A 26,054-nucleotide genomic window follows, 5' to 3' on the forward strand; every position below is an offset into this window, starting at 1 on the left:
AGGGAATAGGATGACTTATGGAAACTCCAAGAAAGGAGATGCCTTAAACAAATTAAAGGAAGGTGGATGCCCTAATAAAGGGAAATGGCCTAAACAAACTAAAGGAAAGGATGATGCTAAACAAACTTAATGAAGGGGAATGACTTAAACAAACTAAAGGAAATGAGGATGTCCTAAACAAGTTCAAACTTATGTGAATAAAAACATAGTTTTTGAAAAACCAAAAAGAGAATGCAACTTGTATGAAAAGAGTTGCATGTTTTTAAAAGAAAGTGAGATCTTTGCCCTAAACCTAGAACAAATTTTCTTTTAAAGTCCTTAATGATTCAAATCCTTTTGAAAATAATTTAAATTATTTTTAAAAAACTGATTTTAGGATGAGCAAAAAAGGAACAAAGAAAATTAAAAATTTCCGAACAAAAGACCTAAAAGTTGGGATTTTTTATTCATAACTTAAAACAATTTGAAAAGAAAGGAAAAATCAACTTAGACCTTTTTGGCTACCGTTTCATTCATGATGGAGAAAAGATCTTTTTTTGTAAAAGAAATTTTGACTAAAAAATCAATCAAGTTTTTTCTAAAGAATAACAAGCTCTCAAAGGTAAATAATCAAACATCATGAATTTTTAACTAAGGTAGCATTCAAAGAACTTTAGAAAATAACTTAAGATGATTTTTTTAACTAAACTAGCGTTCAAGGAACTTAAAAAAAGAATCTAACATGAATCTTTAACCAAACTAGCATACAAAGAACTTTAAAAAACTAATACAGAAATTCAAACTCCAAAACTTATATATTGCCTAAGGGAAAATCTAACAAGTTCATCACCATCATGAAAGGGAGATATAGATTACTTGTCTTAAGGGGCAGAACAAGAGAAATGCCAATCTCACATAAGTAAACAAATAGGTTGTTAAAAACAACACTGATTAAACCAATTGCTCTAACAGCAAAAGCATAAGTTGATTTACATATTAAGGCAAAGAAGAAAAAAAAACACACTTCTTGTCATTGTCGTAGCTCCGAACTTATTAAGCCCCATATTATATTATTTCTTAAGAAAACCACAAAAATAATAAGAAACAAACAACTTTTGTAATGGATTACAAAAATAGAGTTGGCTCTACCACTGTGGCTTAAAATACAATGGCATAAGTAACAAGTTTTTTTACCATATCAATGATTCAATAAGATGACTTTCAATGATTTCTTAACCACAAACTGCCACATAAACAAGCTTTTGTTCATTTATTTATATAATCTCTCATACATGATTTTCATAACTCAAACCTAGGTACAAAGTCAAGTACAAGAACACATGAAATCCATAGTCGCATCCACAAAGCAGTAAAAATATATAGGCATCACTAGATAACAATGAAATCAAGCCGATCTATGAGAGAAAAAAAGAGGAAAAATAAATAAAGAAAAGAAAATTCTGAACAACCCAAATACATTTGACCCACAACCCTATCATTGGTCTAGTTGGGATTGACGGGGCTTGAACCCGCAGCTTCCACCTTGCAAAGGCATTACACTGACCAATTGAACTACAATCTCACATAAATAAGGTCACAACTGTCAATATAGGTAACCAAACAAGTTGTACAAATAACACTTAACAACTCAATCTTTATAATAACAAATACTTAAGTTTAATTTCATTATATTGAATGACATACAATTCTTTTGTAGAAGTACTTATAAATCAAATATCTTCAAATCAAACAAAATATGCTCATATCCATGCATCGGGAAAAAATGATTCATATTAAGGCAGAAAAGTAAAAAGAAATATCAATTTCTATTAGATGTCAACCCCACATCCCACATCATATTATTTCATGCAGAAACCAAAAGAATGATCAACCCAAAATCATGAAAACATGACTTGACATGGAACAAATAGTCTCTATTAAAAAAACCTAAGAATATAAGTAAGTCTCAAGGCTATGCCCCACACTATAATGACAACAATTACAAATTGAAGCGATTTCCATAGTGCATCCAGCTTATACTACTTAAGAAATAGTAGAAACCAAAAGAATTATTAGCCCAAAACCATAATGAATTCAAGATCATGAAAATGTTATCATGACTTGGCATGGAACAAATAGTCCCTATTCAAAACCTACAAATATAAGTAAATCTCAAGGCTATGGCCCATACCATAACGACAACAATTACAAATTGAAGGGATTTGCACTATTACAAATGAAAGCGATATCCATAGTGCATCCAGCTTATACTACTTAATAAGAAATTGCGGAAACCAAAAGAATTATCAGCCCAAAACCATAATGAATTCAAAATCATCAAAATGCTTCCATGACTTGGCATGGAACAAATAGTCCCCATGCATATATAGTGTTAGGAGCCTCTTCCCCAAATTGATATAGGATATCAACATCTCTCCAACTTGGTTTTCCATTTTAGTTAATGGAACTAAAAATGTTGGTGGTTACACAATTTACCAATGGGTAAATCTTCCATTGAGATTATTTTCCTCCACTTGCCTCTTACCATAATTAAATGACAAATTCCTTTGATGTTGACGCATCTTGAAGGTCTGGTGAACATTCTTGCTTGCAGAGTAACATGAAAGAGGACTGTAGTTTGAGGTTCTAGATTCATAGGATGGTGGCTATGGATTTCTTGATAAGTAAAAAATCACCACAGGGATCTCTGTAGGCTAATTGCTTGGTGTGTGGCATTTTGAAGGACATACTGAGATACGTGATGACAACTTCCAAGGGTTCATGGGATTATGAGAAGTGGATGTTAAAAAGGATGTAGCACCAAATTCATGAAGTACATTGTTTTTCTAGCTTATCATTTTAACCAACAGAATTAGCTCTCTTGTGCCATGAACTTAAGATGACTAAATGGAAGATGGTTCTTTATTGTCCAATTTATAAAATGAGTGAGATTTATCATTCAAATGAGGGCATGATCTCAAGTGGAATTTGTAGCCATGGAAATAGAAAAAGAATTACACACGTGTGTACACATATAATACATTGGTGCACACAATAAATGTAATGCATGTCAAGTGTAACTACAAACTGGAAGAAGAATATATTGATGTGTTAGCTAAACTTCTATTGTGGCATTTCATAAAAGTAAAATTTCCACCATTGCATTTCATAAAAAGCAAAATTTCCATTGTTGCAGTTCATAGAAGCAAAATTTTGATTGTTTCATTTCATAAAAAAAAACACATTGCTTCTTCATGTTGTTACCTGGATCTAAGGGCCTTTTTCCTAGCAAGGAATTTCTTGTCATTAGGGGATTTTTTGCTGTGACCAGCAGAGTTGGATGGCAGAGAATTGGTTGCAGCATTAAAAGATTTTGTTTCCATTGTCAGCATCTTCAAAGATATTTTCCGAAGGGAATCAGACTGAATTAGAAGTAAAAATAAAAATATATCAATTCATCAAATTATCAATGACAAAGTAAGATAAGATAATATCAAGTTTTGCTCTTTAATATGTTACACTAAGGATAGATACAAAAAATGCTCATAGGTCTTGAGGAATGGTTGAGTAAATACTAACATGATGGATATACCTGACTTGTGGCAGCAGAATAAATCTTTTCCTCAAACCTTTCAACAATTTTCCTTAGCTCATGCAGTCCCGTTGGTCTAGAAATAGGAAGATGTCTCTTCAATGTGTCCATTCTAGACATAAAAAAAAGGTTAAATTGTAATGGGTTATTCTTATGCAATCATTGGTTTAAAAAAAAAATCTTGAATAGGAAATCATGTTAGTTGTGCACTAACCATGTCACATAAATTTCCAACCAGAAAACAATATTGCATGAAATAGGAATTTAGAGTAAATAGAAAAATTTTATTAAGAAAAGGAAAGGAACTAACATCCCATAATAAGAGGGGGTTTGAGGGTAAGACAACCAGAAAGCTGGTATATTTATAGGATTCCATGCTTACATCCCTTCCTTTGAACAAGTCAAACACAAAAGATTGTCTCTTGCAATTTACTGCACATTCTAATACCTTTTTTCTAGTTCCTGTTTTTTAATGATCATATTTGAACTTCCTCATGTATTGATTTTTTATGTACCTAACATGCTCACAAAAACTTATTGTGTCTTGCCTGGCTTGAACTCCCAAATACAAGAATCAATGAAATTCAATTTGTAACACCTAGTACTAATGACTATTTTAGTACTTAACTTTAAGCTTGCTTAATTAGATGTTAAAACTAGTTTAGTGCTAATCATGTTTAATTATGAATTAAACTTTGATTAAGGTTAAGTGGGATTAGTTAATGACCTAAGCATGCTTATTAGGTTCTTAGGGACTAATTAGGGTTATGAAAACCTAAAGGACTAATGGGCAATTATGGGTTTTATTTTTTTATAACTTGAAGGACTAAAGTGCAATATTTGAAAATTAAGGTTAGTGGAATGCCACCTCCTACTTGGGTGGATTGGTGGCAGCCATGTGGGCTGCCACCTCATGCTTGGGTGCTTGGAGACCCTTTATAAGGGGGGCTGCAGCTCGTTTTGCTCCATTTCACCTGCAGCAACTTGGGTTAGAGAGAGAAACTAGAGAGAGAAAGTGTAGATTTGAGGTAAGCAAGTGTTTAATTTTGTAATTTTCGTTTATTTTGGTTCCTAATGGCATGTTGAATAGAATTAATGGTAAAAATTGTGTAAAAGTTGAGTATAATTAGCTATAAACCTGTTTTAGTTAAAAATCACAATTAATTAAAGATTAAAGTATTTTCAGTTAAGTATTTTATTAATGGTAAGATCAGCATAAATCTTTGTTTAATTTGGTTTGATTGAAAAATAGATTAGTAAACATGTGATGAATTGGGTTATTTGGACATTTGGGATTTGTTAATAGGTTAGGCTTTAAGAAAATCAAAAGAATTAGTGTTTGGTAATTAATTAGGGAAATTAATATGCATTGCAAATATTGTTTAATTCAATTCTAATTTGATCTGTAAACATGTAGGATATAGATTAGAGAACGTGAGAATTAAAAATTTACAACAATAAACTATATAAATTTTCATGGTTAGGAAACCTAAATTATGTTGTTTCATTTCAGTTCCTCGTAATAGGCAAAGATCGCCTACTTAGAAGAAACACAAAAAGGAAGTCGGTGTAAGGTAGGGAATTTTATGCTATTCTATGGTGTATCTGATTTCTTTCCTTGAATTATTTGTTGGAATTTTATGTTGTTTCTATGATTTCATAAAATCTTTTAAAGTGTCATTGCATCTCGGTTTATTGCATTGAAATGTTACCATGATGCCAAAACGTATATTGGTATGAAGATTCGTGGTTTTGTGTTGTCGAAATGGTTTATGGTGTGATTGCATTGCAAGAAGGACATGGAATTATCACAGATCATATTCAGAGAATTTATTGGTGGCGAAGTGCTTATGTGATGCTACAGGCCTTATCATTTGTTATATTGTTTATGTGGGACCGTGGGTCCTTGGGTGAAAGTCCCTAAAGCCCTCGAGGAAGACACTCCGATGTGGGTGTATGGGGTTGGTCCTGCCCCTGGGTTTTAGTCCCTAAAGACACGGGGTTGGTCCTGCCCTTGGGTATGAGTCCCAAAAGACACGGGGTATGACTTGCCCTTGGGTGATGTCCCAGAATAGTCATTATTATATTGATCGAGTATCTTATGGAGCATTGATATCTGCTGTGTAGATTGTTGGGAGTCAGCAAATTATCAGTTGTGAAAGGATGGATGGGGAAAAGCAATGATGAAACCAACAAACACATGCATACATGTTTGACATGATTACACATTTGTTAATTGTTATGAAATGTTTATCATGCATGTTATTAAACGTTTAATTCAAGGTTTTTAAGGGTATACTTAGGATGGTTATAAACTTTCCTACTGAGTTGTGAACTCACCCTATTCCTTCCACCTATAGATGCAGGTCAGAAGACCTATGCAGGAAAGAATGCTTGAGCAATGCTTTACTGTGATTGGATGCTGTTTGCTCATATTGAAAGTCTTTTGAGGCCATGCCTTTTGTATCAAGACTACACCTTTTGTTGGAATGATGTAATGTATATATTTGTTAGATACACTTGTAGTATGGGCTACCCGTAGTAAACAATGGGGTTTGGTATATGTAAATGAATGTTGTACAAGTTTCTTTTGTGAAACAAAACATATTTTGTTAACTTAATAGTCACAATGTTTAATACAGGATGTACTCCTTATAACAGGTTTTCCATATCCTCTTTTTGAACAAATTCAAGTAGGAACTCAACATTTAAGTTTTTGAGAGCACTTATACTGTATTTGAGTATCAATTGTTTAGTTGAAGAATAAATAATAATAATAATAAGAAAAAAAAAATTGGGGTGTGACACAATTATATTCCCCCAAACAATTCATGGAATGCCAGCTTACATTTCAATTAGACCAAGGATTACAGCAAGTTCTTTGGTCACTATACTTATTTCTTTCTTGCCAATAGGAGAAACCGGTTTGGAGGTCAGAGGCCAAGAATATTTTTAGACCACCTATGTAGACTAGCCTAACCTAGACTAATATTGTTTTTGTTAGAATATGATATACAAAATATGGGTCCAACTCTTGATAACTTAAAACTTTGAGGAAAATTGATTACTTAACAGAATCAGATTTTAGGTTATTTAGAGGTCTCGAGTTGAAATCACTCCTCCATTTATTTATTTGTCTAATTATGTGTAATCACAAATGTATGATTTATCTACCACTACTATGATTTGGGAGGATTGAGATTTGTCTGCTACTACCATGATTTATGCCTCTCATGGTAGGTATAGGGCCACATGCATGCAATAGCAAATGTGTGATTTGTCAATCATGGGTATAGGGCCACAAGTGCGTGATAAAAATGTGTGATTTATCTGTCACTAATACCATAGTTTGTCTCTCACACCCAAGGTGGGTACAGGAACATGTTTGAGGGGGGTGTGAACATGATATACGTTTGTCTATCACTATTGCAATTTGAGAGGATGATCACAAATGTATGATTTCTTTGTCATTATTGTCACTATTAGGCTTGTGTTTTTACTCAAAGTGTTTTTAGTGGAAGCATTTCTGAAAGTGTCTTTAGGAACCAATCTAATAATGTTTCTTAAAAAAAAATATTACAATAATGATTTTTCAAAATTTTAAAAGTATTTTTTAATTTTGTTAAACATCTAATTTTTTAGTTTAAAAATAATTTCTAAAATTACTGTCAAATGCACTATCATCAAGCCTTTTTAAAAAAAAATTAGTAAGTGTTAAAATCTATTACAATATATAAATTTTGAAACTAACTTTAAAATATTTTTTAAAACGGTTTTTTTTTGTTATTTACAACAAAAATAGTTTTCAATTATTAAATTGTTTTTTTAAAAATAAAATTCTAACTTAAAAAATAGGTTTAACAAACTTTCGACAAATATAAATTTTTGAAAATTTGTTTTAAAAATAAATTATTATTTTTAGAACAAATCTTAGGTGTTTTTAATTATTTTTTTATATTAAATAATAATTTAAAATATAAATCATTTTTTGAAAACTTTAATATGGGACACAAATTGGTTTTTCTTTTTTCTCCTTCAATTTGTTTAAGTTAAAGTATTGTAATTGATATTTAAGCTAAAAATTTAATCACCATGTACCCAAAGATTAGGTTGTGCCAAATTTATTTTTAACCTAAATTCGGCCCATTGGCTTGCCCACCTAGAATTTTGGGCCCCACCTCAAATAAAAGCGAAGCTCAAACCTGAACCCCTTAAAAATATCTAGGCCAGGTTGGGCTAAGAATTAAATTCCTCATAATAGGCATCCAACCAAGGGAATGAAAGTACCCAATGGGATTGCATTTTAGTTGGGCCTTTTCAGTCTTCTGTTTGTTGGAATAAAAGGACCCAATGGGCTTGTATTTTTAGTTGGACCCTCCAATTATTTTTTTAACCTCATCCTAAACAGCCCAAAGACCCAAAAGAAAAAAAAAATGTTTTCTTTGAAAAGTATATCCAATGCCTCCTAAATAAATTGTTTATATTTTACTATAAACTTTTATGAATAGAAATTTCAATATTATAATAAATATATATTACTGCCATTTTTTTTTTTTGAGAAAATCGCTTTTAATTAGTTAAAGGGAAATTTAATTAGAAAGTAGTTTCAGGAATTTGGTTAATTATGATTTAAAATTACCATAAGTTTGAAAAATAATATATAAGTATTTATCATTGTAACATTTTGACCAGAATAAGAATATTAAAATTTTAAATAATTTTTTTTGTTGATAGAAAATTTGACCTATAGTTAAATAAATCATTATATAATTTAAAAACCAAATTTTAATATTTTTCATCGTTTATAGAAGAATCCTAATTAAGCAATCTTAGGACCCGTTTGGCATATTTTCTGAAAATTGCTTTTAAAAACTATTTTTTATTCTTTAACTTAAAAACAAGTTTTAAAAATATAATCAAACATACCCATATTTTTATTTTTATTTAAAAAAAAAGGTGAAAACAATTCCTACTTGTGTTTCTAAAAATTAATTTTTACTTCATTTTAATTTTAAAATTTTTTTAAAAAATATATGAAAAGTGTTTTTAATTATTATTTTAAAAAAAATATTATTTTTAGAACAAATCTTAGGTGTTTTATATTAAATAATAAATTAAAATATGAATAATTTTTTGAAAACTTTAATATGGGACACAAATCGGTTTTTTTTTTTCCTTCAATTTGTTTTAAGTTAAAGTATTGTAATTGATATTTAAGTTAAAAATTTAATCACCATGTACCCAAAGATTAGGTTGTGCCAAATTTATTTTTAACCTGAATTTGGCCAATTAGCTTGCTCAACTTGAATTTTGGGCCTTACCTCAAATAAAAGTGAAACTCGAACCTAAACTCCTTAAAAATATTTAGGCCAGATTGGGCTAAGAATTAAATTCCTCAAAATAGGCATCCAACCAAGGGAATGAAAGTACCCAATAGACTTGCATTTTAGTTGGGCCTTTTCAGTCTATTGTTTGTTGGAATGAAAGGACCCAATGGGCTTATATTTTTAGTTAGGCCCTCCAATTATTTTTTTTAACCTCATCCTAAACAACCCAAGGACCCAAAAGAAAAAAAAAAATTGTTTTCTTTGAGAAGTATATCCCAACGCCTCCTAAATAAATTGTTTATATTTTACTATAAACTTTTATAGATAGAAATTTCAATATTATAATAAATAAATATTACAACCATTTTTTTTTTGAGAAAATCGCTTTTAATTAGTTAAAGGAAAATTTAATTAGAAAGTAGTTTAAGGAATTTGGTTAAGTATGATTTAAAATTAACATAAGTTTGAAAAATAATATCTCAATATTTATCAATGTAACATATTGACAAGAATAAGAATATTTAGATTTTAAATAATTTTTTATTTTGATAGAAAATTTGACCTATAGTTAAATAAATCATTATATTATTTAAAAACCAAATTTTAATATCTTTCATCTTTTATAGAAGATGCCTAATTAAGCAAACTTAGGACCCGTTTGGCATATATTTCTGAAAATTGCTTTTAAAAACTATTTTTTATTCTTTAACTGAAAAACAAATTTTTAAAAACATAATAAAACAAACCCATATTTTTATTTTTATTTTTTAAAAAAAAACAAGTGAACAATTCCTACTTGTGTTTCGAAAAATTATTTTTTATTTCATTTTCTTTTTAAAAATTGTTTAAAAAATATTTAAAAATGATTTTTAATTATTCTTTTTAAAAGTTTGTTTTAATTATTAGAATAAATCTTAAGCGTTTTTAATTATTTTTTATATTAAATAATAATTTAAAATATAAATATTTTTTGAAAACTTTAATATGGGACACAAATTGGTTTTTCCTTTTTTTCCTTCAATTTGTTTAAGTTAAAGTATTTTAGACCCCCTCAGATGTGGGACCTTTTTTTTTGTTTTCTGATTTTTTATTTTTTATTTTTCCTTCTTCCTTACGCCTTCTTACCACCCCAACATTGAGCTGCATGGGGTAGCTGGACAGGACTAGCAACCAAAGAGGACTGATGAGTGAGCTATTCTTGAGCAGGCAAGATGACGACGACGGAAGTGAAAGAAAAGCAGCTGACGAACGAGCTGCTTAGGAAAAAGGAGACATAGTTGAGTAGAAAAGAAGCACAATTAAAGAAAGAGGGGACACAACTGAGCAAAATGTGGCTGGTTATAGAAAACGGTGGGTAAAAGGAGAAAAAGGAGTTTTTTTTTAGGGGAAGGCAGTTGGGAGAGTTGACATAGAGGATTAGGAGAGAAACGAAAAAAAGAAGGGGTTAGGAGAAAAGGAAGGGAGTGAGGAGTAAAACTGGAGATCTTTTGAGGTTTTGAGAAGAGCGGTGTTTGTGACAGAGAGTAGGGTTGTGATGGAGGTTGCTTGAGATAGGCAACTAGAGGCTTGCTTAGAGAGGAGACTTCCAGGTAAAGCCTCTGTAAACTTCGCATTTTTCCTCATTTTCACATTGCTTTACGACATTTTTTTTACAGATTTTGGAGTATGATTTTCATTGATTGGTTTGGGCATCAAAGATTACTGGTTTGTTTTGTTGAATATGTTTGCATGCATATATGCTTTGTGTGATTTTACTTTGGTTTCCTGGACTCCTATTGCAAGTAGTTGATGCATGGCTTCATCCCTGAACTTGATATGTAAAAATCATGCTTTTGTTTCTTGTTGATGCTACCTGCTTCTAGCTCTTTGATAGTCCATGACATAGAGCTGGGTTCGAACTCTGTTTTCACGCTTTTATTCTCCTTTGTTTGTGGCTCTGTTTCTTGATGATGGTGGGGTGATATTCATCAATGGCCAAGTTACTAGGATAGGAGTGTATACAAGGGGATGAGTTGATGAACCTACTATGGAATAAATCTGAACCCATATGCTATGATAGCTTTGAATCTACTGGCAGAATGCACATTGCTCAACGATGACGAAGACAATAAGTGTGACCAAGCTCATTTCTGCCATATGCAAAGCTCAGATATGGATTACAATTTGATTTGCCCAACAAATGGAAAAGGTTATGCGAGCATTAGGCGATGATTCTAGGGTACAGGTCCATGTTCGCGTTGGTGGGACCAGTTTCTATGAAGATCGACGCATTATCTTAAGCGGGGTTCATGTCATTATGGGTGTTGGTGATGGGGTCCTGAAGTCATGGTTGATGCCCTATATGAGTTTGCTCCTTATATATGGCATACAACTGCTGCCATGTTTCCTGCTGGAATGCTGGAGGTTGGGTGTTGGAGCTTTTGATACAGATTCGACAAGAAGGCGAATGCCATTCCAGTAGCAAAAGTGTGTTTCCCATTGAAGCCACCTTCATACCCATTTTTCAATCCCCCATACCCATCAACACTCTTTTCCAATACCCATTAACCTGCATTCTTTTCACCATCACTTCCTGTGTGCGTGAAATCCATGTACGTTCCACCACTCACCACCCTCTATCTAACCATGTCACCACCCTCTTCTCTCTCTACATCATCAACACCCACTGCCTGTTTCCTCACACCCATCTCATACCCATTTTCCAACCACCCCACTTACCCATTTCAAACACCATGCTCCCATCACCCATGCCACCCGTGAGCAAGAACACTAACCCATTTCCGTTATCTCTCTCACTACTCGCTCTCTACTCAACACCAATTCCCCCCATGTATGGCCATCCTTGTTTCTCTCACTTATCCACCACACCTATTGCCACAACTTATTCCTCCATCTCACCACCTTTCCTAATCACCACACCCATTTCATACCTGCATGCATAGCCATGTGTGCATGGCCATCCGTCACTCTTCTCACACTTTTCTCCATCCCTTTCCACCATCATACCCCCTTACCCATTTCACCAATTATATCCATACCCTTCATGACCCTCTTTCGGTCCTCTTCCTTTCATTCCCCATGAACCTAAGCCCCCTTGTCAACCAAATACCCACCACCACCTATAACTCCATCTTCATACCCGTTTCTCTCTCTACACCACGTACCCATTTTTCACTCATACCCATTAAACCCATTCTCTCCCACCTTTGCATGGCTATACATGGCCACATTAACCTCCACTCCCCATTCCATTAATCCCATGCTCATATTCTCCCATGCCCTTCACCCCTCACCATCCATCCAATCCACCCTCTTCTCATTTTTATTATTTTTCACGTACATGGAACCCCATGCACACGACCACCACCATCTTCCCACTCTTCATACTCAACACCCACAAGTCCATTTCCGTTATCTCTCATGAGCATTTAACCTCCACGTCGCTTATCCAAAATTCATCAAGGTATAAAAATAGTTCGCGTTCAAGCCAAGGTCGTACTTCGTGCTTTCTCTTAAGGTTATGTGAATGCCATTTCTGAGTTGAACAGTGCAAATAGGCTGTAATCAGGTCCTAGGGATTTTTTTTGGACATGTTCATCGTTTCTATTTCCTTTGCTCAAAAATCTAGGAGGTCACCAAAGGCGGGCACGCTCCAAGGTCAATTTTCGGATCCCGAAAAACCTACATCTCGTTTTCGGTCCCTTCAGCATTCCCTCTGCAGGTTGGGAGGAAACAGAATCCGAGAACGATCACTTCTACACACACGTTGACATCGAAAAGTTCAGATCTAGGCTTGAAGGTGACACCCAAATCGACAATCCCAACGGTGGTTTGGCTGCGGAGAGCGGCGACGAAAAGAAGAGCTCTATGCTTCGGCGCCGACACTATAATCCGATGGACAGCTCGTCAATGTCGAGAGAGGAGGGTCCATTTGTGGGCACTACCTAGGCCGAGAAGGTAATGGCCTTAGATAAGCTCGCTGAGCTTTTGGGCACTCGTTCCGAAGTGAGCCAAGAGAATTCTAACAAATCAGGAACCTGCTCTTCGTTCTCCATTCAGTGCCTATACTCTCCTTACTGAATTCAGGCACTGTCAATGGTCATCGAAAGAAGTCATTGTTGAGGCCTCGCGTCCCTGGTGATCCATGTAGTTGTCAAATGGATGGACGCACGATCTCAACCAATATAGATTCTTGATTCAATCGCACTACCTGCAAAAGGCGTCCGGACAGGGTGTCCGGACGCACCCTCCGATGGTTTTGTCAGCCATAGTTAGAGAGAGAGATAAATCAGTTGGCCTTTTACTAGGTACAGCAAGCTTACCTTCTTCTTTGTGTGAAGGTTCATATATATAGTATCAGAGGCTTTGTTTCTCTCTTTAATGGCAGGGAGATATTTTGTGTTGTCATGATGACACTAGGTGGTGGCAGGGCCATCATCACCCTACGGGCGGCTGACAGAGATCGTGGTAGTTGTTGCGATTGTCAGAAATCGTGGGAAGTGATCGTAGGAAGTGACTTGATGTCACTTCATTCTTGTCCTTTCACCCTGCAAGTGGCGGAACGTGGGCCATGGCAGGTTGTTGTGATAACGTGTAAGACTTGCTTACTTCAGTCAATGATCCGGACAAACATATCCGGATAATGTATGTCGATCGTCCGGATGTGCTGTGGCAGTCGTCCGGATGTTATGTTTGTGAGTGTCGTGTGCCTCTCCTTGAGGGGGTCCGGATAGGAGAGACGTGCCACGTGTACTCTTGGGGAAATCCGAATGAGGTTAACCCGGATGAGAATGTGTGCCACGCGTCATCAGGAGATGTGTGCCACGTGTGGGGAGGGGTCCCTATAGTCATCCCTTTGAACTCCCCTTCTGAATTCCATCAGATTCACTCAGGTTAATGGATTATATATTAATCCTCTACCATGTGAAGAAGATGTGAAAGGTAAAGTTGAATCATCGCCTAGGGTGGATACTGACTTGGAGATTGAAAGTCGTTATGCAGAAGTTTCATTTGTTGACAAGCTTGATGCAGATAATGGTGATGGGCATGGGTTACAGGGAGCGAAATTTTCATCCATTGATAAGTTTAGGGTTGACAATGCTGGTGGCGTATAGTGGGAATCAATTGGCTAATGTTAACCGAAGGGGTGCTTTTCCAGCTGGGGCCTAGAATGAAATGATCTGCGCATGGTGCACCTTATGCATGGCCACCTTTGGGCCACGTGCTACCTCCTGTTCCATCATCTTTGATTTTGAAAATGATTCCCCAAACCCTCTTTTGTAAATAATTTTCAAAATTCAGGTTGTTAAATAATTTCAAATCTCCAAATTTTTCATACTTCGCATTTTTCTTAGGCTCCAAAAATTAGTTTTCCAATAAAATTTGCTGTCATTTTCTTTGGCATGCATTTTTCACAACTTCCATGATTTTAAAATGTTTTGAAATAAGCGTGAATTTAATCTCGTAATTTTGGATAATGGAGTTATTGGAATGGATTCATGCAAAATAAAATGCCTGTGGTGGGGGCCCAACATCAAAAAAAGTTTTATTTAAAATAAAAATGAACTTGAGTGAAGCGCCAGGTGTGTCATTGGTGATTTCGTATTCGATTTAATGACATGTGAGCCATATTTTATGTTCATTAATTGTGCACTAACTCGATTTCTTAATAGCACATTATGGCTCGTTGCCAAGGTATGCACCCATTTTCACTCTGGCAATTCTTATGCGTGTTTTGATCTCCACGTTGTGCATGATAGTTCCAAATATCCATTGATTTCCTTATCAATTGCCATGATTATTTCATTTTATTAGTAGAGACCCGTTTTTAGGGACTTAGAGGGGTGCTATGGTTCTTACCGTACCTTCCCGATAAGTAACCTGACCCCCGAGCCCCGACATGGTTTTCACATACCACCTTTTCCAAATAAGAAGTCACACTTAGGATTTTCTTTCTTATTTTGTTTACCCTTTAAAAATCAAACAAAAATAAGTGACGACTCCAAGTCATTTTCTTAATAAATAAATCATTTTTCAAAATAAAAAGCGAGTTCGCCATCGAATTGAAGCGCATGAGCTGAAATGTGGGGTACACAAGTATTGTCATTGATATTTAAGCTAAAAATTTAATCACCATGTACCCAAAGATTGGGTTGTGCCAAATTTATTTTTAACCTGAATTCGACCCATTGACTTGCCCAACTTGAATTTTGGGCCTCACCTCAAATAAAAGCGAAGCTCGAACCTTAACCACTTAAAAATATTTGGGTTAGGTTGGGCTAAGAAATAAATTCCCCAGAATAGCCATCCAACCAAGGGAATGAAAGTACCCAATGGGCTTTCATTTTAGTTTGGCCTTTTTAGTCTTTTGTTTGTTGGAATGGAATTACCCAATGGGCTTGTATTTTTAGTTGGACCCTCCAATTATTTTTTTAACCTCATCCTAAACACCCCAAGGACCCAAAAGAAAAAAAAATTGTTTTCTTTGAGAAGTATATCCCAACGCCTCCTAAATAAATTATTAATATTTTACTATAAACTTTTATAAATAGAAATTTCAATATCATAATAAATAAATATTACTGCTTTTTTTTTTTTTTTTGAGAAAAACTTTTAATTAGGTAAAGGGAAATTTAATTAGAAAGTAGTTTAAGGAATTTGGTTAATTATGATTTAAAATTACCGTAAGTTTGAAAAATAATATCTAAGTATTTATCATTGTAACATATTGACCAAAATAAGAATATTAAAATTTTAAATAATTCTTTATTTTGATAGAAAATTTAACCTATAGTTAAATGAATCATTATATTATTTAAAAACCAAATTTTAATATGTTTCATCTTTTATAGAAGAACCCTAACTAAGCAATCTTAGGACCCGTTTGGCATATTTTCTGAAAATTGCTTTTAAAAACTATTTTTTATTCTTTAACTTAACAACAAGTTTTAAAAAACATAATCAAACAAACCCATATTTTCATTTTTATTTTTTAAAAAAAACAGTTGAAAACAATTCCTACTTGTGTTTCTAAAAATTATTTTTTATTTCATTTTAATTTTAAAAATTGTTTAAAATATTATAAAAAAATATTTTTAATTATTATTTTTAAATTTTGTTTTAAAAATAAATTATTATTTTTAGAAAAAATCTTTGGTGTTTTTTAATTATTTTTTATATTAAATAATAATTTAAAATATAAATAAGTTTTTGAAAACTTTAATATGAGACACAAATTGGTTTTTCATTTTTTTTCCTTCAATTTTTTTAAATTAAAGTGTTGTAATTGATATTTAAGCTAAAAATTTAATCACCATGTACCCAGAGATTGGGTTGTGCCAAATTTATTTTTAACCTAAATTCTATCCATTGGCTTGCCCAACATAAATTTTGGGCCTCACCTTAAATAAAAGCGAAGCTCAAACCTTAACCCCTTAAAAATATCTGGGCAAGGTTGGGCTAATAAATAAATTCCTCAGAATAGACATCCAACCAAGACAATGAAAGTACACAATGGGCTTCCTTTTTAGTTGGGCCTTTTCACTCATTTGTTTGTTGGAATGGAATGACCCAATGGGCTTGTATTTTTAGTTGGATCTTCCAATTATTTTTTTAACCTCATCCTAAACACTCCAAGGACCCAAAAGAAAAAAAAAAATTTGTTTTCTTAGAGAAGTATATCCCAACGCCTCCTAAATAATTTGTTAATATTTTACTATAAACTTTTATAAATTGAAATTTCAATATTATAATAAATAAATAAGGAGTCACACTTAGGGTTTTCTTTCTTATTTTGTTTACACTTTAAAAAAAATAAGTGACGACTCCAAGTCACTTTCTTAATAAATAAATCATTTTTCAAAATAAAAAGCGAGTTTGCCATCGAGTTGAAGCGCATGAGCCGAAATACGGGGTCCACAAGTATTGTAATTGATATTTAAGCTAAAAATTTAATCACCATGTACCCAAAGATTGGGTTGTGCCAAATTTATTTTTAAGTTGAATTCGGCCCATTGGCTTGCCCAACTTGAATTTTGGGCCTCACCTCAAATAAAAGCGAAGCTTGAACCTTAACAACTTAAAAATATCTGGGCCAGGTTGGGCTAAGAAATAAATTCCTCAAAATAGCCATCTAACCAAGGGAATGAAAGTACCCAGTGGGTTTTCATTTTAGTTTGGCCTTTTCAGTCTTTTGTTTGTTGGAATGGAATTACCCAATGGGCTTGTATTTTTAGTTAGACCCTCCAATTATTTTTTTAACCTCATCCTAAGCAGCCCAAGAACCCAAAAGAAAAAAAAAATTGTTTTCTTTGAGAAGTATATCCCAACGTCTCCTAAATAAATTGTTAATATTTTACTATAAACTTTTATACATAGAAATTTCAATATTATAATAAATAAATATTACTATTTAGTTATTTATAAATAAATAAACAAATAAATAAATAAGGAGTCACACTTAGTGTTTTCTTTCTTATTTTGTTTACACTTTAAAAAAAAATAAAAAATAAGTGACGACTCCAAGTCAATTTGTTAATAAATAAATCATTTTTCAAAATAAAAAGCTAGTTTGCCATCGAGTTGAAGCGCATGAGCCGAAATGCGGGGTCCACAAGTATTGTAATTGATATTTAAGCTAAAAATTTAATCTCCATGTACCCAAAGATTGGGTTGTGCCAAATTTATTTTTAACATGAATCCGGCCCATTGGCTTGCCCAACTTAAATTTTGGGCCTCACCTCAAATAAAAGCGAAGCTCGAACCTTAACCACTTAAAAATATTTGGGCTACGTTGGGGTAAGAAATAAATTCCTCATAATAGCCATCCAACCAAGGGAATGAAAGTACCCAATGGGCTTTCATTTTAGTTTGGCTTTTTCGGTCTTTTGTTTGTTGGAATGGAATTACCCAATGGGCTTGTATTTTTAGTTGGACCCTCCAATTATTTTTTTAACCTCATCCTAAACACCCCAAGGACCCAAAAGAAAAAAAAAATTGTTTTCTTTGAGAAGTATATCCCAACGCCTCCTAAATAAATTGTTAATATTTTACTATAAACTTTTATAAATAGAAATTTCAATATTATAATAAATAAATAAGGAGTCACACTTAGGGTTTTCTTTCTTATTTTGTTTACCCTTTAAAAATAAAACAAAAATAAGTGACGACTCCAAGTCATTTTCTTAATAAATAAATCATTTTTCAAAATAAAAAGCGAGTTCACCATCGAGTTGAAGCGCATGAGCCGAAATGCGGGGTCCACAAGTAATGTAATTGATATTTAAGCTAAAAATTTAATCACCATGTACCCAAAGATTGGGTTGTGCCAAATTTATTTTTAACCTAAATTCGGCCCATTAGCTTGCCCAACTTGAATTTTGGGCCTCACCTCAAATAAAAGCGAAGGTCGAACCTTAACCACTTAAAAATATTTGGGCCAGGTTGGGCTAATAAATAAATTCCTCATAATAGCCATCAAACCAAGGGAATGAAAGTACCCAATGGGCTTTCATTTTAGTTTGGCCTTTTCAGTCTTTTATTTATTGGAATGGAATTACCCAATGGGCTTGTATTATTAGTTGGACCCTCCAATTATTTTTTTAACCTCATCCTAAACACCCCAAGGACCCAAAAGAAAAAAAAAAATTATTTTCTTTGAGAAGTATATTCCATCGTCTCCTAAATAAATTGTTGATATTTTACTATAAAATTTTATAAATAGAAATTTCAATATTATAATAAATAAATAAGGAGTCACACTTAGTGTTTTCTTTCTTATTTTGTTTACCCTTTAAAAATAAAACAAAAATAAGTGACGACTCCAAGCATTTTCTTAATAAATAAATCATTTTTCAAAATAAAAAGCGAGTTCGCCATTGAGGTTAAGTGCATGAGCCGAAATGCGGGGTCCACAAGTAATGTAATTGATATTTAAGCTAAAAATGTAATCACCATGTACCCAAAGATTGGGTTGTGCCAAATTTATTTTTAACCTGAATTCGGCCCATTGGCTTGCCCAACTTGAATATTGGGCCTCACCTCAAATAAAAGTGAAGCTTGAACCTTAACCACTTAAAAATATCTGGGCCAGCTTGGGCTGATAAATAAATTCCTCATAATAGCCATCCAACCAAAGGAATGGAAGTACCCAATGGGCTTTCATTTTAGTTTGGCCTTTTCAGTCTTTTATTTGTTGGAATAGAATTGCCCAATGGGCTTGTATTTTTAGTTGGACCCTCCAATTATTTTTTTAACCTCATCCTAAACACCCCAAGGACCCAAAAGAAAAAACAAATTTGTTTTCTTCGAGAAGTATATCCCATCGTCTCCTAAATAAATTGTTAATATTTTACTATAAACTTTTATAAATAGAAATTTCAATATTATAATAAATAAATAAGGAGTCACACTTAGGGTTTTCTTTCTTATTTTGTTTACCCTTTAAAAATAAAACAAAAATAAGTGACGACTCCAAGTCATTTTCTTAATAAATAAATCATTTTTCAAAATAAAAAGCGAGTTCACCATCGAGTTGAAGCGCATGAGCCGAAATGCGGGGTCCACAAGTAATGTAATTGATATTTAAGCTAAAAATTTAATCACCATGTACCCAAAGATTGGGTTGTGCCAAATTTATTTTTAACCTAAATTCGGCCCATTAGCTTGCCCAACTTGAATTTTGGGCCTCACCTCAAATAAAAGCGAAGGTCGAACCTTAACCACTTAAAAATATTTGGGCTAGGTTGGGCTAATAAATAAATTCCTCATAATAGCCATCCAACCAAGGGAATGAAAGTACCCAATGGGCTTTCATTTTAGTTTGGCCTTTTCAGTCTTTTATTTGTTGGAATGGAATTACCCAATGGGCTTGTATTATTAGTTGGACCCTCCAATTATTTTTTTAACCTCATCCTAAACACCCCAAGGACCCAAAAGAAAAAAAAAAATTGTTTTCTTTGAGAAGTATATCCCATCGTCTCCTAAATAAATTGTTAATATTTTACTATAAACTTTTATAAATAGAAATTTCAATATTATAATAAATAAATAAGGAGTCACACTTAGGGTTTTCTTTCTTATTTTGTTTACCCGTTAAAAATAAAACAAAAATAAGTGACAACTTCAAGCATTTTCTTAATAAATAAATCATTTTTCAAAATAAAAAGCGAGTTCGTCATCGAGTTGAAGCGCATGAGCCGAAATACGGGGTCCACAATTAATGTAATTGATATTTAAGCTAAAAATTTAATCACCATGTACCCAAAGATTGGGTTGTGCCAAATTTATTTTTAACATGAATTCGGCCCATTGGCTTTCCCAACTTGAATTTTGGGCCTCACCTCAAATAAAAGCGAAGCTCGAACCTTAACCACTTAAAAAATATCTGGGCCAGGTTGGGCTAAGAAATAAATTCCTTAGAATAGCCATCCAACCAAGGGAATGAAAGTACCCAATGGGCCTTCATTTTAGTTAGGCCTTTTCTGTCTTTTGTTTGTTGGAATGGAATTGCCCAATGGGCTTGTATTTTTAGTTGGGCCCTCCAATTATTTTTTTAACCTCATCCTAAACATCCCATGGACCCAAAAGAAAAAAAAAAATTGTATTCTTTGAGAAGTATATTCCAACGCCTCCTAAATAAATTGCTAATATTTTATTATAAACTTTGATAAATAGAAATTTTAATATTATAATAAATAAATATTACTACATTTTTTTTTTTTGAGAAATCTCTTTTAAGTAGTTAAAGGGAAATTTAATTAGAAAGTAGTTTAAGGAATTTGGTTAATTATGATTTAAAATTATCATAAGTTTGAAAAATAATATCTAAATATTTATCATTGTAACATATTGACCAGAATAAGAATATTAAAATTTTAAATAATTTTTTATTTTGATAGAAAATTTAACCTATAGTTAAATAAATCATTATATTATTTAAACATCAAATTTTAATATGTTTCATCTTTTTCAGAAGAACCCTAACTAAGCAATCTTAGAACTCGTTTGGCATATTTTCTAAAAATTGCTTTTAAAAACTATTTTTTATTCTTTAACTTAAAAACAAGTTTTTAGAAACATAATAAAACAAACCCATATTTTTATTTTTATTTTTAAAAAACAGCTGAAAACAATTGATACTTCTGTTTCTAAAAATTATTTTTTATTTCATTTTAATTTTAAAAATTGTTTAAAAATATATATAAAAAAATGTTTTTAATTATTATTTTTAAAATTTAGTTTTAAAAATAAACTATTATTTTTAGAACAAGTCTTTAGTGTTTTTTAATTATTTTTTATATTAAATAATAATTTTAAATATAAATAATTTTTTGAAAACTTTAATATGGGACACAAATTGGTTTTTCATTTTTTTTCCTTCAATTTTTTTAAGTTAAAGTATTGTGATTGATATTTAAGCTAAAATTTTAATCACCATGTACCCAAAGATTTGGTTGTGCCAAATTTATTTTAAACCTGAATTCGGCCCATTGGCTTGCCCAACTTGAATTTTGGGCCTCACCTCAAATAAAAACGAAGCCTGAACATGACCCCTTAAAAATATTTGGGCCAGGTTGGGCTAAGAATTAAATTCCTCATAATAGGCATCCAATAAAGGGAATGAAGGTACCTAATGGGCTTGCATTCGTTGTGCCTTTTCAGTCTTTTGTTCTGTGGAATGAAATGACCCAATGGGCTTGTATTTTTAGTAGGGCCCTTCAATTATTTTTTTAACCTCATCCTAAACATCCCAAGGACCCAAAAGAAACAAAAAATTGTTTTCTTTGAGAAGTATATCCCAACACCTCCTAAATAAATTGTTAATATTTTACTATAAACTTTTATAAATAGAAATTTCAATATTATAATAAATAAATATTACTACCTTTTTTTTTTCTTTTTTTTTATAGAGAAAATCGCTTTTAATTAGTTAAAGGGAAATATAATTAAAAAGTAGTTTAAGGAATTTGGTTAATTATGATTTAAAATTACCATAAGTTTTAAAAATAATATCTAAGTATTTATCATTGTGACATATTGACCAGAATAAGAATATTAAAATTTTAAATAATTTTTTATTTTGATAGAAAATTTAACCTATAGTTAAATAAATCATTATATTATTTAAACACCAAATTTTAATATGTTTCATCTTTTATAGAAGAACCCTAACTAAGCAATCTTAGGACCCGTTTGGCATATTTTTTGAAAATTGATTTTAAAAACTATTTTTTATTCTTTAACTTAAAAACAAGTTTTAAAAAACATAATCAAACAAACCTATATTTTTATTTTTATTTTTATTTTTAAAAAATAGCTAAAATAAATTCCTACTTGTGTTTATAAAATTATTTTTTTATTTCATTTTAATTTTAAAAATTGTTTAAAAAATATAAAAAAATGTTTTTAATTATTATTTTTAAAATTTTGTTTTAAAAATAAATTATTTTTTTAGAACAAATCTTTGGTGTTGTTTAATTATTTTTTATATTAAATAATAATTTAAAATATAAATAATTTTTTGAAAACTTTAATATGGGACCCAAATCGGTTTTTCATTTTTTTTTCCTTCAATTTTTTTAAGTTAAAGTATTGTAATTCATATTTAAGCTAAAAATTTAATCACCATGTACCCAAAGATTAGGTTGTGCCAAATTTATTTTTAACCTGAATTGGGCCAATTGGCTTGCCCAACTTAAATTTTTGGCCTCACCTCAAATAAAAATGAAGCTCGAACGTGACCCCTTAAAAATATCTGGGCCAGGTTGGGCTAAGAATTAAATTCCTCAGAATAGGCATCCAACCAAGGGAATGAAAGTACCTAATGGACTTGCATTTTCGTTGTGCCTTTTCAGTCTTTTGTTTTGTGGAATGAAAGGACCCAATGGGCTTGTATTTTTAGTTGGGCCCTCCAATTATTTTTTTAACCTCATCCTAAACATCCAAAGGACCCAAAAGAAAAAAAAAATTGTTTTCTTTGAGAAGTATATTCCAACGCCTCCTAAATAAATTGTTTATATTTTACTATAAACTTTTATAAATAGAAATTTCAATATTATATTAAATAAATGTTACTGCCATTTTTTTTTTTGAGAAAATTTCTTTTTATTATTTAAAGGGAAATTTAATTAGAAAGTAGTTTAAGGACTTTGGTTAATTATGATTTAAAATTACCATAAGTTTGAAAAATAATGTCTAAGTATTTATTATTGTAACATATTGACCAAAATAAGAATATTAAAATTTTAAATAATTTTTTATTTTGATAGAAAATTTAACCTATAGTTAAATAAATCATTATATTATTTAAAAACCAAATTTTAATCTTTTTCGTATTTTATAGAAGAATCCTAATTAAGAAATCTTAGGACCCATTTATCATTGCTTTTAAAAACAATTTTTTATTCTTTAACTTAACAAGAAGTTTTAAAAAGCATAATCAAACAAAGCCATATTTTTATTTTTATTTTAAAAAAAACAGGTGAAAACAATTCCTACTTGTGTTTCTTAAAATTATTTTTTATTTCATTTTAATTTTTAAAAGTTTTTTAAAAAATATTAAAAAAATGTTTTTAAATGACAAGGTCAAACACGCTTGTAGATTTTGAGTAATATGATACAAGTTGTTTGGGGTTTAAGGCCATGTCAATTGGGCAAGTGGGTTATTGGTCCTTGTTGCTTACAAGTTAAAAAGGAATTTATGTATTTAAGAACTATAGTTTCAAACCCTAACCAATACCAAGAATTCCTATTGAAAAGTAGTTTTAAGTTCCAACACTAGAAATTTCTCAATATCCTTAAAACATTTGCATTTGGTAATTGAAATAAAATACTCACATTTTGTTGACAATCCTATGGCGTGAATTAGGCGAAAGATGAGGCTTCCAATCATCTCCATCCATGGCAGTTCAGCCTGAGCAGGTAGAGCTCTGATTAAAAAAAAAAAAGGAAGAAGAAAAACTTATCAGTTTCCTGTACTTCTTACTAAAAAAAGAACCTGAGAAAGAAAATCAAATAATCACATCATGGTATTTAAAAGAAGCAAACTATCCATTTCCTCCAATCAATAAAAAATTCAAAATAAAAAGCAAGAAAGAAAATCATGCCATGATAATAAAATGAAATGAGTAATCAGTTTTCATATTTCCCGCAGAATCAAAAATTGGAAGTGAAACCCAAGAATTTGGATATGATATTCAAATGAACAGAATAATAATAAAAAATTGAAAATAAAACCAAAGAAACGAAAACCGCGCCATGATATGAAAATGAATTGAATAATCGGTTTTTTATCACGATCTTTCAATGAATCGAATAATTGATTTTCTTTGTTGAATTAAAAATAAAAAACTGAGGATAAACCCAAGAAGGTAATCATGCCATGATGTTAAAAAAAGTTGAATTACCAGTTTTTTAGATTGAATCGGAAATTGAAAAAGAAGCCCAAGAAAGAAAATCACGCCATGATATTGAAATCAAGTGAATTATTACTTTTCTCTTCTTTATCAAAAATGCCAAACGAAACCCTAGAAAGAATGCTACGCTCTGATATTAAAACGGATAGAAACAGTCAGTTATCCCTAGCAAATCAAAAATGGAAAATGAAATCCAAAAAAGAAAATCACGCCCTGAATCAAAATGAATCAAATTATCTGTCATCTCTACTAAATCAAAAATTGAAAATGAAACCAAAAAGGAAAATGACGCCATGGTATTCATGCGAATTGAATAATTAGTTCTTTATGGAGTCATTAAAATAAATAAATTATCGAAGAAAAAAACCGAATGAAATAATTAGTTTTTTCCATTGAATCAAAATAGAGAGAGAAAATCAGTGCATGGTATTGAATGAAGTGAAATGGAAAAAATAATAATAATAAGAAGGAACCTGGGACTGGGAGTAAGTGGGATGAGAGGGCAGTTTTAGAGAAACCCTAGCCCTTCTGATTCGGAATGTCATGGCTTTGATGCTCTAAGATAAAAGTTTCTGCTTATGAGAGAAACAAACTAGGAAAAGTTTTTTGCTTCGCGGAGAAGAAAGTACGAATAACACCTACCTATTTATATTAAAAAAAATAATAAATAAATAAATAAAACCCTAAGTGTCGTCGGTTACGTGGTTCACACTTGACAGCAAGCATGAAAGGCGTGGAGTGCCCACTGTCCACCTTCCCCAACTCACCCTACAGTTTAGTTTCTCTCTACAATATTGCACTTTCTCCCTCTAGTGGCCTCTCGATTCTGCAATGGACACAAAAGCAACAGCGGCGACGTTGCAGCTTGTCTATTGCGAAATCGAGTCTTTTCATCACACCTGTCCTATTACTTCCAAGAAGAGACCTAGCCCTTCTGGAATAGTTGCATTTCGACGACCAAACGACATGGTTCAGGCCATGGCTACCGCCCCCAAACCTACTCAAACATAATCTTCTGGATCGTCTCCGAGGAAGGGGTTTGTCAATGGATCTTCGAGATCTCCGTTTGTCTGACGTTTCAAAGGTTGTAGCCATTTCTATCAAACGGAATCTTCTGGATCATCTTCGAGGCAAGAAAATTCAACACATTCTTGAAATATGAGATTAGTGTTTCAGAGTTGTTCTTTATTTTTCTTGTCTGTTTTCTTAGGAACCGAAGAACAAGATTTTTTTTTTTTTCGTTTTTTTTCCTGTTTTTGGTTTTATGATTCATTTGATTTTAGGGAAATTTAGGAAAATTAAGCAAGAAAATGCAACACATTCTTGAACTACGAGACTAGGAAATGTTTCAGATTTGTTATTTACTTTTCTTGTTTGTTTTCTTGGGACTTGAAGAATGGGAATTTTTTTTCCATTTTTTTTCTTCTTATTTTTGGTTTTATGGTCCATTTGATTTCTAGGAAATTTAGGAATAAACAAGAAAAATGCAACGCAGTCTTGAAATATGAGACTAGGAAATGTTTCGGTTTCAGTTTTTTGAGTGTCTGAGCACAAACATCAACCTGACAGGATGATTTAGATCATTTTTGTCAAGTTGTTTGGTTGTATGTAGCATGCCATCCTATGTTAATAACCATTTCCCCATTCATTTTCTATTTGTGGTTTTACACACCATAATTGCTCGGATTCCTGTTACATCCTCTGTTATTTCTGCCTTTTGATTTGATATAATGGTAATTATAG

The 26,054-nt window shown here is 32.0% G+C and overlaps 1 protein-coding gene and 1 long non-coding RNA gene across 2 annotated transcripts in view; one reads left to right on the forward strand and one right to left on the reverse strand.

The window, feature by feature from the left end:
• Positions 1-23,798, reverse strand: part of LOC132253105 (uncharacterized) — a 42,028-nt gene extending 18,230 nt beyond the window's left edge. The window contains exons 1-4 of the mRNA XM_059734498.1: positions 23,734-23,798; positions 3,572-3,683; positions 3,244-3,401; positions 1,457-1,551 (exon numbers count right to left, since the gene is read on the reverse strand). Of these exons, the coding sequence (XP_059590481.1) occupies positions 1,457-1,551; positions 3,244-3,401; positions 3,572-3,683; positions 23,734-23,798 (430 nt within the window). The remainder of the gene's footprint in view (positions 1-1,456; positions 1,552-3,243; positions 3,402-3,571; positions 3,684-23,733) is intronic.
• On the forward strand, positions 4,173-6,296 carry LOC132253198 (uncharacterized). The gene is made up of 2 exons (XR_009464978.1): positions 4,173-4,599; positions 5,085-6,296. It is a non-coding gene; the product is annotated as an uncharacterized LOC132253198 (long non-coding RNA).
• Positions 23,799-26,054: the final 2,256 nt, after the last annotated feature.

Source organism: Vitis vinifera, chromosome 18 (assembly GCF_030704535.1).
Source record: "Vitis vinifera cultivar Pinot Noir 40024 chromosome 18, ASM3070453v1".
In the NCBI taxonomy this organism is placed as follows: domain Eukaryota; kingdom Viridiplantae; phylum Streptophyta; class Magnoliopsida; order Vitales; family Vitaceae; genus Vitis; species Vitis vinifera.